Source organism: Carassius gibelio, chromosome A9 (assembly GCF_023724105.1).
Source record: "Carassius gibelio isolate Cgi1373 ecotype wild population from Czech Republic chromosome A9, carGib1.2-hapl.c, whole genome shotgun sequence".
Lineage (NCBI taxonomy): Eukaryota > Metazoa > Chordata > Actinopteri > Cypriniformes > Cyprinidae > Carassius > Carassius gibelio.
In genome coordinates, this window is record NC_068379.1 from 15,757,623 (window position 1) to 15,770,074 (window position 12,452).

The 12,452-nt window shown below is 38.9% G+C and overlaps 2 protein-coding genes across 3 annotated transcripts in view; one reads left to right on the top strand and one right to left on the bottom strand.

Annotated features, from left to right (window-relative positions):
- LOC128019749 (translin) lies at window positions 1-6,010 on the top strand. Its single transcript, XM_052605945.1, has 6 exons — window positions 1-263; window positions 571-664; window positions 742-838; window positions 941-1,056; window positions 1,139-1,218; window positions 4,213-6,010. The coding sequence occupies exons 1-6, from the start codon at window positions 198-200 to the stop codon at window positions 4,441-4,443; spliced, it is 684 nt and encodes a 227-aa protein (XP_052461905.1). The 5' UTR covers window positions 1-197; the 3' UTR covers window positions 4,444-6,010.
- LOC128019730 (uncharacterized) overlaps window positions 5,281-12,452 on the bottom strand; it is a 27,400-nt gene continuing 20,228 nt past the window's right edge. The window contains exons 5-8 of one of the 2 annotated variants that reach the window (XM_052605898.1): window positions 11,323-11,524; window positions 9,115-9,692; window positions 8,616-8,761; window positions 5,281-8,354 (exon numbers count right to left, since the gene is read on the bottom strand). In XM_052605898.1, the coding sequence (XP_052461858.1) occupies window positions 7,550-8,354; window positions 8,616-8,761; window positions 9,115-9,692; window positions 11,323-11,524 (1,731 nt within the window). In that variant the 3' untranslated portion in view covers window positions 5,281-7,549. The remainder of the gene's footprint in view (window positions 8,355-8,615; window positions 8,762-9,114; window positions 9,693-11,322; window positions 11,525-12,452) is intronic. The other variant, XM_052605899.1, reaches the window with a different exon arrangement.

Here is a 12,452-nt window from a genome sequence, read left to right on the forward strand (position 1 = left end):
CAGTAGGTGGCGGACATGCACCTTTAGCTTTGGTTTGCCAAGGGACAGATGTTAACGTGCATGCAGATGACTTCATGCTGTTTGTTTCCCGAGCACGACAATTGATAAACAGTCTCTGTTTACATCCTTTCTTTATCCAAACTGTGAATATTTGGAACAGCTGGTCACAGTAAAGAGCGACGCCTGCACGTTTAAAGATGTCTGTAACGGAGATGTTTAGCTATATCCAAGGATTTTTGAGTGCCGATCAAGATATTCGAGAGGTACACGACAGCACTGACACCTAAACTGGCTTTCGGAAACGCAAAATAATTTACCTAAAAAAAAAAGGTTAAGTTGCAACAAGAAGTCCATTTGAACTGTTATGCAATTGTCGCAGAACCTCTGCATAGAATATTGCTTTATCAATAACATCCTTAGTTATGTTTTCACAGGACATGAATTAGACATGATAAAGTACAACAGATGTTGAAATCTAGACAGAATGTTCTGCTGATCTCTTTTTGAATTTCGCTGTTTTCAATCCATTTGAGCTCTTGGCTCACTCATCATTCTGTGCTCTTCTTGTAGGACATAAGAAAAGTTGTCCAAGTTCTGGAGCAGACAGCGAGAGAGATCCTCACTGTTCTTCAAAGTGTCCATCAACCCAGTGGTTTCAAAGACAGTAAGTTAAAATAACTGATCCAAGTCTTTTGGTCTACATATATTTTTTTTAGAATACGTTTTCATTCCCTCCTTCAGTTCCCAGCAAGTGTCTAAAGGCCAGAGAGCTGTTCTGCACTGTAAGAAACCACACTGGAGAGCTGAAAACTAAGTTCCCTGTTGAACAGTACTATCGGTCAGTGTAAAGACCTCTTACACTATTCTTCTTTCCATTAGTGATTGAATGATCGTGCTTCTAGCCTTGATAATTATATTAAAGCCTGACACTTTTCCATAGGTATCATGAACACTGGAGATTTGTTCTTCAACGACTTGCCTTCCTTGCTGCTTTTGTGGTGTACCTGGAAAGTGAGTCCTTGGTTACACGTGAGGACGTGGCAGAAATACTTGGCAGTATGTAATGGTCATGTTTATGTATATATTTTAATACTTGTGTGAGACTGTAGTAGATTAATTCTATGTTACACGTACGCAGTTGAAGTCAACAGAGAAAAAGGGTTTCATTTGGATGTGGAAGACTATCTAGCTGGAGTTCTTATTTTGGCCAGTGAGCTGGTAAGTGTTTTTTTTTTTTTTTCTCAAATGTATTCAAGCTAGTAATAATTTATGTGCTACTCCATTTAAATATTTGCGCTGCCATGAACATTAAAGGGGTCATGACATGGATTATTTTATTTGAATATGTTTCTTGAAGTTCACTTATAATAAGTAATATGCAGAAATATGGTTATTTTCAACTCTCATTCTGACCTTTTTTCTGAAATTATACATTTAAGGGGGGGGGGGGTCCTTTAAAGGTACAGTTTGTAGGACCTGCCACTAGAGGGCGCACTATCAAAACAATAACAATCGCGTGGTTTGATGATGCCAAGAAGGAGCATTGAATGATGGGATTTGTTGTCTTCTACCCAACAGCTGACGGCCATCAAATCAGAAGGAAACATAAATTATGGATTTAACGCGAGTTCAACGATTTGTGCGAGTAGATTACATACAAAGTCAATGCAAAGACGCGATCAGACTATGGACCAGACGCGTTCTCGCGCAGGTCTAGAGACTTGATCCCCCGCGTTTGGCATGTATGCCTCATTATACTAATCTTGTTGATCGTTATAATAGCATACGTTTTCTGTAAAGATACGAATCAAAACAACTCACACGTTGAGTAATACACAAGTGAGATCGGCATCTCTTTCTAGTTCAAGTTTGTCACGAAGCTACTTCCGCATCTGTCCACAACACTGTTGTCATGTGGTTTCTACATCCGATACAGTAGGTGGCGGTATGCACCTTATAAGCCATGGTAGCAATCTACCATAAAACTAAGAAGAAGAACTAACGTCATGGACAGGCGACTGCACTGCCCGTGTCACTGTTAAGAATGGGAATTTTCTCATGATTTACAAGTAGTTGAAAATATTAGAGGTATTGTTAGTAATCAGCTGGACAAATTATATAACACTAGACTAGTGGTTTTTGGATATTTTACTGCAAATATCTTACAAATCGTACCTTTAAGGCTTCTCATTAAACAGCCACTGTTTGATTGACTGCTTTTATTACATAGGAAACAATATCAACTTCCCCTCATTATTGCACATGAGTAACTGTCATTAAAATTAAACCACCCACTTGTTTCTGATGCTCAGAACTTTTTTAACTGTATAGAGACCCAGACAAGCTGTTTAAACCCGATACAATCCGTATGAACTTACTTTACTCTTCCATTTGCCCTGTTGTCAGCAGAATCAAGTGTGTGGAGTTTGTCAGAAATGGAATTAGTATCTTTCTTTTGTATTCAGCTTAGAAAGTGTCAATGATTTTAATGAGATCTGTTTGCTTTGGATGCAACTCGGTGCTCTCATTCTGTGTTTACAGATTGTGTACAGTCACATACAGCTACATTAAACACTGCATGAAAGGCAGAAGGCAGTATTAAAAATAGCATGAAAGGGGCAGTTGAAGCAAATGACCGCCAGTGGGTGGGGCCTGTGGTGTGATGATGTATAAACAAACCCTTTTGAAGACGTTGCACTCCTATTACATATGAATGGGAAAAGTGCAACGCGCAATATGATGGGATCGTCACACCTTCTTAGTAAAAGACCCATCATGTCACTACAGCTGCCGTTAGAAACTCTGGTTAAATAAAGGTAGAATTGTATGACAAGTGGTGACCAGAATTACGGGCATTTCATGCGCATTGTGCAAAAATTTTTTAAAATAAAATTCCTGAGACGTGAGCATTGGAATTAAAAAAAGTTAGCTTTCAAGATGCACTTTTAAGAAGTCGATCTTATTTTAACTTGAGTGCCATGCTTTTAGAATGTCTCAAAAGATGTAACTGTAGTGGTCAAACGTGTCAGTCTAGTGCATAATTACATAGAAAACCGTGGAAAAGTTGTACAGTGAAATGTAAAAATGTGTTCAATGTAAACAGCCCCTACCTGCTGTGTTGCCATCTCGTTGATATTATTACAATGAGCCACTAGATTATTTAAGATATTGCTGCATGTTCAGTATTAACCATCTTTTTTAAAATCAATTTATAGTCAGTATTATATTGCAACACCCTAATACAAAAACTTTACATAACATAATGTTAATTGTAGTATATGTGCTGTTGAAGCAAGCACTGCATAATGTTAAAGGGTTAGTTCATCCAAAAATGAAAATTAGCCCATACATTCCTCATCCTCAAGTCATCCTAGGTGTGTGTGACTTTCTTCTGTCAGACGAATCCAGTTGGAGTTACATAAAAAAATTGTCTTTGATCTTGTAAGCTGTTTAATACCCCTCAGCGGGTGTTGCAGTGCTTCAGTCCAAAAGAGGTGAAATAAAAAGTGCCCTTCTATAAACAAAACAAAAGTGTCTCATGCGGCTCTGGTGGGTAAACAAAGTACTTCAGTAGCTAATTGATGCGTTTTTGATGTGTTGCACATGTGGCTCTCAGAAATGTTGAACACGGATGCGCAGGGGAGAGTTCATAACAATTGTCACTAATTAGAAGAACAAAATGATATAAGCCATGAGGAGACTGGTTTTCCTTTGCTAAAGTAAGGAAACTTTGCTTCCTTTTCTCCTGTAAAAAAATGTTGATTTTCATGGGACTCACCGGAACATTGATCTCATATCTCATCTTCCCGGAGCTGCTTCCATGTACAACAGTTGATGCAAGCTACAATAAAGTGATTATTACATTTTGAATATGGATTTTTTTTTTTTTTTTTTTTACAAAAACGCATCAATTCACAACTGAGACACTTTTTTTTTTATAGATAGGGTGCTTTTTATTTGACTTCTTTGAGATGCATGCAACACCCGGCCCGCTGAGTGCCATTAAACAGCTTGAAAGATCAGAGACAATTTTTTATATAACTCCGACTGGGTTCGTCTGAAAGAGAACAAGTAATATACACCTAGGATGACTTGAGGGTTTATTGTGGATTTTGTTTTGCCTTTTTGATGTAAAACAAACTTTGACAAGAGTGTAAAGAATGTGAATCAAGTTAAAAGCACAATGTATTTGTTGCGTCTTTTTCCGTTTAGTCTAGGCTGGCAGTTAACAGCGTGACCGCAGGGGACTATGTACGTCCGCTAAGGATCTCAAACTTCATCAATGAACTTGACTATGGCTTTCGGTTGCTCAACTTGAAAAATGACCCTCTTCGCAAGCGCTACGATGGGCTCAAGTACGATCTGAAGAAGATTGAGGAGGTGGTATACGATCTTTCCATCCGAGGCCTTGCCAAGGAGCTGGAGGCTGGAGGAGATAAGTAGAGGCAGTGGGAACGCAAGAGGCCGCGGGGCACTACCCTGGCTGGGATTCTTCATTACTGCAAGAGTGGTTAAAACCTGTCAGGTTTAGGTGGTCGGAGGAAGAGGGGAGGGGATGGAGGTTTTGAAGCCCCAGCAGCTTTGGGCGGTGTCTTTTAAACCACTTGCCCATCATGACAGAGATCAGTTCAGGTTTTAGTGGGGAGATCTTCTCTTTCTCACTTATGTTGAGAGATGTTTATGTATCAGATGCATTTGTTTGCCCGTTTTTTGACTGGATGCTTTTTTACTATTATTGATTTGTTTTTATCAGCTGTCTCTCTTGTGAATCATTGTACAGTCAACCAAGAAGGAAGAAAACATTTCTGGGTGTTTTCATAAAACATTTAAAAATACCGTTAAAAACAAAAGTTCTGTGCCTGTTTTGTGGCTTGTTCAGTCGAGACATCAAGACGTTTTCTTGATGTTGAACAAAGTAAATATTATATTAGACATAACCTATGCTTATTGATTCATTAAATTTGGTTTTGAACCCAAACACCTTTCTTGAATGTAACTATGATTAAATCACATTATTAGTATCTTGAAGATAAAATGAATACATTTATGCCAAAACATTTAGTTTCATACTGCAAATACATATGGAATCAGTTAATCATCTAGTGGTTTTTTAAACCACTGGTTTGCTGTTGGTACATATTTCAACTTTCATGTATTTCTTTAAAATGACTGTTCATCCAAAAATAAAAGTTATTTTATCATTTACTCACCCCCATGTTGCCCCAAACCCATTTGACTTACTTTCTTCTGGGGAACACAATATATATATATATATATATATTTTTGTCCATACAATCAAAGTCAAAAGGGTTGTTTTGTAATGCATGGACTTTCATTATATTGACATAAACAGTGGAAACATTCTTCAAATTTTCTTCATTTGTGATGCACAGAAGAAAGCTACACTGGCTTGGAATGACATGAGAGTTAGTAAATTATCACAAAATGTTCGTTTTGGATAAATGCATGAGATCAAAGTGATTTCTTGCTTTGCATATTTGATGGTTTATACATTTTTGGTTTATGTTTCTTTCTTTTGTTCTGGATCTTATGTTGTTGCATGCTGAACTGTTGAACTTCACCTGCAGATAGTGTCCTATGGGGAAGGACTTTGGAAAAAGAACACTAAAACCTTCCTAACAAATGTTTTCAAAGGAGAGAAGGAGAGTGCATTTGTATTTCTTTTTGTAAAGCTTTATGGCAACTTTACATTCCTCCCTATTTTGTCTGAAGATTCTCAGTGCATTCTTTTTATTGCCCTTCTTGTTGTGGCTTCTTTGTGGGTGAATGAAACTGCACTTTCAGACTTTTACTTAAAATGGTTAAAAAGAAATCCTCTGCAATAATGCTTTGTGTTCTTTGTTTCTCCCTGAAGACAGGGTTCTCAGAGAGATTTTTATTCTTCATTATTTGCATTTGAAATGTCTGTGTTTTTGTGCCATTTGCTTGTTCAGTAATGTTAGGCTAATAAAGATTACGCACTGGGAATAATGTTCTCAGAAAACATGGAGTCAGTTGAGAGAGATCGGTACTTGTTTTTAATTGCAATTCACAATATTTTACAAATAAAATAAAAAATAAATTAAGATTATTAAGAATGGAAAGAAGTATTTAACAGCTTGATTGGTCTCAGTAAAAAGAAACATTTTTCAGTCCTGGCAGGGTCAACTCATCTTTTTGTTGTATAATGTGGAAGCTACAGTACGACATTTCTAACAGTATCAGTGCCATTAAAAAAAAAAAAAAACTAAATGTCGAAACCTAAATGCCTGAATCCAGTGATTGCGACAATTTCTATCCATCAGTATTGACTTTAAACATAGAAAGACCAGAAAGACTGTGATTGATTGCTATTGCTGAAGTCAACTGTGGTTCATTTTCTCTTAAAGCTAAAGCAATTTTAAAAACAAAGTACAGTAAAGCTTTGTAAACTGCAGGACAATGCCCTTGCTCCAGTTTAGGATCTCCATATTAAAGTGCATCAAACAAAAACAGTTAACATTTAACAAGTTATCATAAAGCACAGTCTGTATATCAGTGGGAAAGTCAGAATATAATAGATCAATTATAGATCTTTTTCTCAACTGACATAAGGCCTGATTTGTGGGTAAAAGTGGGTTAAACTTGAACAAAATAGTACTAATGACTCATTCAGTATCAAATAAACAAAGGCACATATTTCTCCCCCTCAGAGATCACAAAGGAAAGCAGAATTGTATTTAAAAACTACATTAAGGGGTAACATGTAATGGACATTTTCTAACTGAAGATCTGGTTCATGGCCACAGATGTTTTCAGCACAACCATTAATGTGGCAATGACAATACTTGATGCCTAGACTGATGCTACACCCTCATAAGATTTGGGAGAAAACATACCAAAAATGGTTTGTTACATCACTGATCACAAGAATATGGGAACCTGTAAATAAAAACTGCTTGACTGCTGCTACATAATACAAATGAAGATTATTGCTGTTTTGTAAACCAGCACAGTGATCTGAAAATAAGAACTGCTCCTTAATGGCAGAGGGAATAGGTGCTAATGGAAGAGGGAATTAAAATGATCCGAAAACAAAACAGCTTTACCTCCGTCTTCACACAAAACACAGGTTTCCTTTCTGTTGTGCATACTAAAAAGTCCACATAAAGTCCATCCGATCACAAACATGTTCCCTCATGCTTATCACAAAAACCATTTCACAACTGAGAACATTTCTCCTCAGTGGAAAACTGGTTGTACAATCAGTGTTTTACAAGTGCAGCAGTGAGGCGCCTAACGAGCCCCTCATTTTGGTATGCCAAAGGGCATTACTTTTTGCTTGACAGTGGTTTTTTCCTCTTCCCAAATGTCATTAAGTTGCTTTCCACTCATACAAAGTGCCTTTTTGCAGTCTATATTAATATTCAGTCAAATCTACCAATTTAAAGTCCATTGGTGGATGGTTCTAATACTGTTTGCTCAACAAAATATTGATTTTTTTATCATTATTATTTACATCAGAGCTATGCTGGGAAGGGATGAGGGGTGTGTCGCTAAAGGCTTAGTCTCAGGAGCGGCTCTGGGTCGTGTTAATCATGATATTTGGGAGAGCATTGCGTCTCTTTCTCCAGGGTCCCAAATCACAAGCGTATCTCTTGATCTGGCGAAACCACTGCTGAGTGCGAGGTTTGTCAGAGGCACGGAAAACGAAGGCCTCACGTCGAATGTCCAGCACCTCAAAGGTGTCTTCACAGTCAGGGTCGGCAGACACCACGCAATTTGCCAAATGGATTGGCTCCCGTAACACCGTGAACTTCCCACTGCTCTTGTCTTTGATGAGTACCAGTACACCGTCCTGCACCATCTCCGAGGTCTCCAGACTCCCTTCAGTCACCGTGTCTGCATTGCACAGAGTGCGTACCATAAGTAAACTCTGAACATTCTGGAATTTGAGGGATTTGCTTCCCTTCTTAAGCCACTGGCCATCGGCGGGCTGTGCCAACTGGAGTGGCCCCTCCATGATGAAGTGTGTGCTCTCCCGTGTCCAGCCCACAGTTTTCACTGACAGCTCTCTCATCTCAATGTTGATGACTTCTCGGTTCTTGCGGCTGTCGCGCCGGAATGAGCGCAAGGACCATGTGGCAGTCCCTTCCTGTTTGGTCTTCATGTTGATGTGCTCTAGATGGGACTCCACGCGGCTCTTGGCTTCTTTTAAGCGAGAGTAGTCTGGGTGACACTCGTTGGTGGCCTTGCTGATCCGACTTAGCAGTAACGGGTACTTGGTCACACGCTGAAGTGGGGCCATGAGGAAGGAGCGCAGGTTCATGCGCCTGAGTGCCGTGTTGTCATTCTGGGACACGTCGAGGAATATCCTGAGGGATGATAAGGGATATATATAAATAATTATATATATATAATTTTCTTAATTGTTGGGCTAGTGAAAATATTAATAGTGCATGTACAAATCTGAACTACTGCCCCAACAGGAAATCAAATCTTGCTGTTAAACTATTGTTAGGATTATATTTGAGCAGACCTAATATCTTGTATTCCCATATGCACACTTGCACTGCTGATACTTTTACTAATACTACCTTTATTTGTAACACAGTTATATTATATATTATGTGTACCTAAGAAGCTCTTTTTCTTTCTCCAGTGTGTTGAGCATGTTCACAGATGTGGACTGCTGCAGGCAGTAGGTCTGAAACGCTGGAAGCATGTTGACAAACTCCAAGAAGATTTCTCCAATGCACACAGTCTGCAGGTCCTCATCGCCCTGTATGGAGGCAATCACCGTTTAATTTAGGTTTACCATTACCATTACTTTTCAGTGTCACATGATACTTCAGAAATTATTCTAATATGCTGATTTGATGCTCATGTAACATTTCTTCCTATTACCAGTGTTAAAAGGAGTGGTGCTGCCAAATATTTTTTTGGAGACACAAAACATTGTAACATAATATGTCTTAGCTGTCAGTCAGGTGCTGTAGATTGATTTTATTCATGCATCCTTGATAAATACATATCAGTAGATTTTGGGACTGACACAAAAAACAAAGAAATACCTTGTTTTATGTTAAAGTTGAAATGGCTACAAAACGTCATTCCATCACTAGCATTCCTTACCTGATCAAAAGCCTGATCAATGCTGTCCTGCAGGTGCTCTGTGAACCTGTCATTGACATCAATGAGCTCTTGAACGTTACTGAAGACCACGGCCAGCTGCTCTGCTGTGAGCAGCCCTGCGCTCTGCATGGGACAGTAAAACTCTTCCTTGATGATGCGGAGGTCCTCTCCATAACTCGACTCAGTGTTGAGAAACTCTAGGATGGCCTCTTTGCGCTCTGTGCGTAGCTTGGAGCAGCGTTCACACATGCCTTGCTCACGGCCGCCTTCTTTGTGTCCACAGTCAGGACAGGGCTGCTGAATGTCCCAGTTCCTGAGGGATGGCAAGGGTCTCCTCCAGCCCCGAGTCAATCCAGGGCCGATGCCGCTGTCAACGCGTTCTACCTCAGCTCCGGCACTGTGGCGGGCATGATGGGGCTCTTCCTCATCTTCACGCTCATCGCTCAAGCCTACAACACCGCTGTCTGCGCTCAGGCTGCTGACGGTACTCCAGCGGTGCTGTGCTGAGCGGCTCACACCCAGGCCCCTGCTCCTCTCCTCACCTCTGGGCTCTGAACGGCCCCTGGCTGTGCCTGGCACTGATGACAAAAAATAAACAAATCTCTGGAGATCAGTAACAATAGTTACATTAATGATATAGTGAAATGTTTTTTTAGTTTTATAATACATTGGAACAGTAGAGGTAAAACAAAAAGAGACCATAAAAAACTGAAGGAAAATTTCATTCAAATATTTTATCATATAAGACAATGTATTTGAGGTGTTTTGAAGTTCAAAACAACCCCATTAATTTATATGTGGGAGTGAAACAGTAGGCCCAGGGGAGAATGGTGTGTGATACGAAAGGGCAATGTAACTAATAATCATCATGCTACATAAGCCAGTTTAAGAGCTGTTTTAAAGGAAGCAGATCAGAAGGATAGTACGGGAAACTGAACAGTGAAATGTGTGGTCAGAAAGGATATAACAACTAAGAAGCATAATGCACACTAAACAAATAGCATCATCTTTTAACTCATCAAGAGTTAAAATAACTTGAAAAAATGGTGGGCAGAGTTGGTAAGGTTGGCTATTTGCAATGTAAATAGAAGTAACACTTTATTTCAAGGTGTCCTTGTTACATGTTTCATGTACTTACTTGGATAATAACAATTAATTATACATAATTACATGCAAGTAACCCTAAGACAATCCCAAATCCTAACCCTAAGTCCCTAACCCTATATTAAGTACATGTAGTTAATTAATATTACTCAGTAGTACTTATATGTATAATTATACTGTATACAAAGACACCTTAAAATAAAGTGTAGCCTAAATAGAAATTGCCATATTATTTTCATGTTATAAAAACTGATTACAGATATGATAAATCAATACTTTTTTAAAAATCTATACTTAAAAAATATGATTTTTGCTATAACAAATTATCCTGTTTGAAACAGAATAGCATAAATTCTCATAATGGCAGAGAGCGGTGCTCTGGGACAGCTCAGAGAGTTGAGTATTAAACATAATCTGTCACTATTTATTTGAAGTTAGTGCTTTGTGATGATCTAAATCTTAAAAAAAGCCACAAACAATATTTCAGTGTTTGATAATACCAATATATACATAACGGACAAACAATGGAAAATAACCAATATCGTCCCCTTGGAATTATAAGGTTCTATCTCTTTTGTCAAAATTGAGTTATTAACATATTATCATTCTATGTCAACGTATTTACATTGTGTGATAGATTTTTTAATATTGAGTACTATAAGGTTCTATCAACACAGTCGAATGGAACACAAAAACTTTGAAGTTCAATATCTCAAAACTACTCGGTGATATATGGTGCTTATACAGTATACTGTGCACTCATAATTTGATACTGGATATGTATTTGATAATTAACTTTAAGTCTAAAAACAACAACAAAACAAAGTACAGACACTGAGTATGGATGCTGCGGTATAGAAGATAAAAGCAGTCCTCAGGGCAGAGGTCATGCATGCGACGGACCAACAGTAAAAGCCACCTAAGGCCATGGCTTTCGTAATAGCATAGGGTCTCATAATAACAACTAAAGTGATGCCCTCGGGTTACAGACAAGCCTAAAAACTGTTTTAATAGAAGTATTGTCAGAACAAAACTGGGACATGACTTAAGTTTATTTACAGCAAGAACTGTGAGCATAGCGTAGTGCAGTTGAAAGAGTCTTACCACTGTCCCTGTCTCTGCGGTGAATGTGCAAACGTGTGGCTGCGGCGATCTTCATTTCTAGCTGCTTACGTTTGGTGGCGTCTGCAGGCATGGGGTCGCTGAAGTGGGGGCGCAGGCGGCACTCACGCTGGGCCCTCACTGACTCAGCCAGCTCATAGGCCGCATCTGAGCTGGAGCGTCTGCAGCCCGCCCCAGACACCTGCTGATAGGATGGAGATCTGTCAATCAACAGTGCACATGGCAGAGCACTGGTCTGAAATGTGTGTGTGTGTGTAAGGGGAGAGTTTAACAGTGTAAAACCTCATGAAGGCAGATTAATCCCTAAGCACATATGAGAATTAATGGAACCACTAGATGTTTTAGACATCAGAGTCACTGCATTACGGTACATCCAAAGCTTTTAATATATTGTGGTGCTAAGTGGAAAATTCTTTGCTGTGGCTTTTCATGCCCATTAACTGTTTATTAAAAAGTCTATTGACAGACTCCAGTGACATACAATGCATCTGTTTTCTCAATAGAAATGATTCGGAAACCAAGTCCTTTTTAAATCTGGCCTGCCTACTTTTTTCTGTGGAACATAAAATATGACATTTTGAGAAATGGCTCATTGTTTTTGTCCATTAAATGACAAACAAAACCAGGTTGGGGCCAACTATGAGACTTTTTGTGATACAATAAGGTATCAATTCTGGTCAATAACTTTATTTACCAGTTTAAACTGGTTTCACTGGAAGTCAATTGGGTTGACCACACTGACCAGATCTGCCTCAACTGACAGAATTAAAGACCTTTCACCTTTTAGACCTCTGAAACATCAGAAAGTGATTTCAAAATGACGTTTCTAAGTCAGTGCATGGCGTATTACAGCTGCGTCTGCTACCAACATACATCTACGGCATAAAACCCTCAAAATGTGGCTCGACAGCATTTGGTTCTCAAGTGTTATCAATGCACGAGAAACAAGACACAGGTGACGTACAGAATAATTAATAGGGCAACTGTTATCATAATTAAAGAGAGAAATGCAGAGACAGAAGAAACATCTGTGCGCAATGGCTAACCAATAAATCATAGCAACATTGTATATGAATGCCAGCATTTCTTGATATCACCCTTAACCTTAAAAG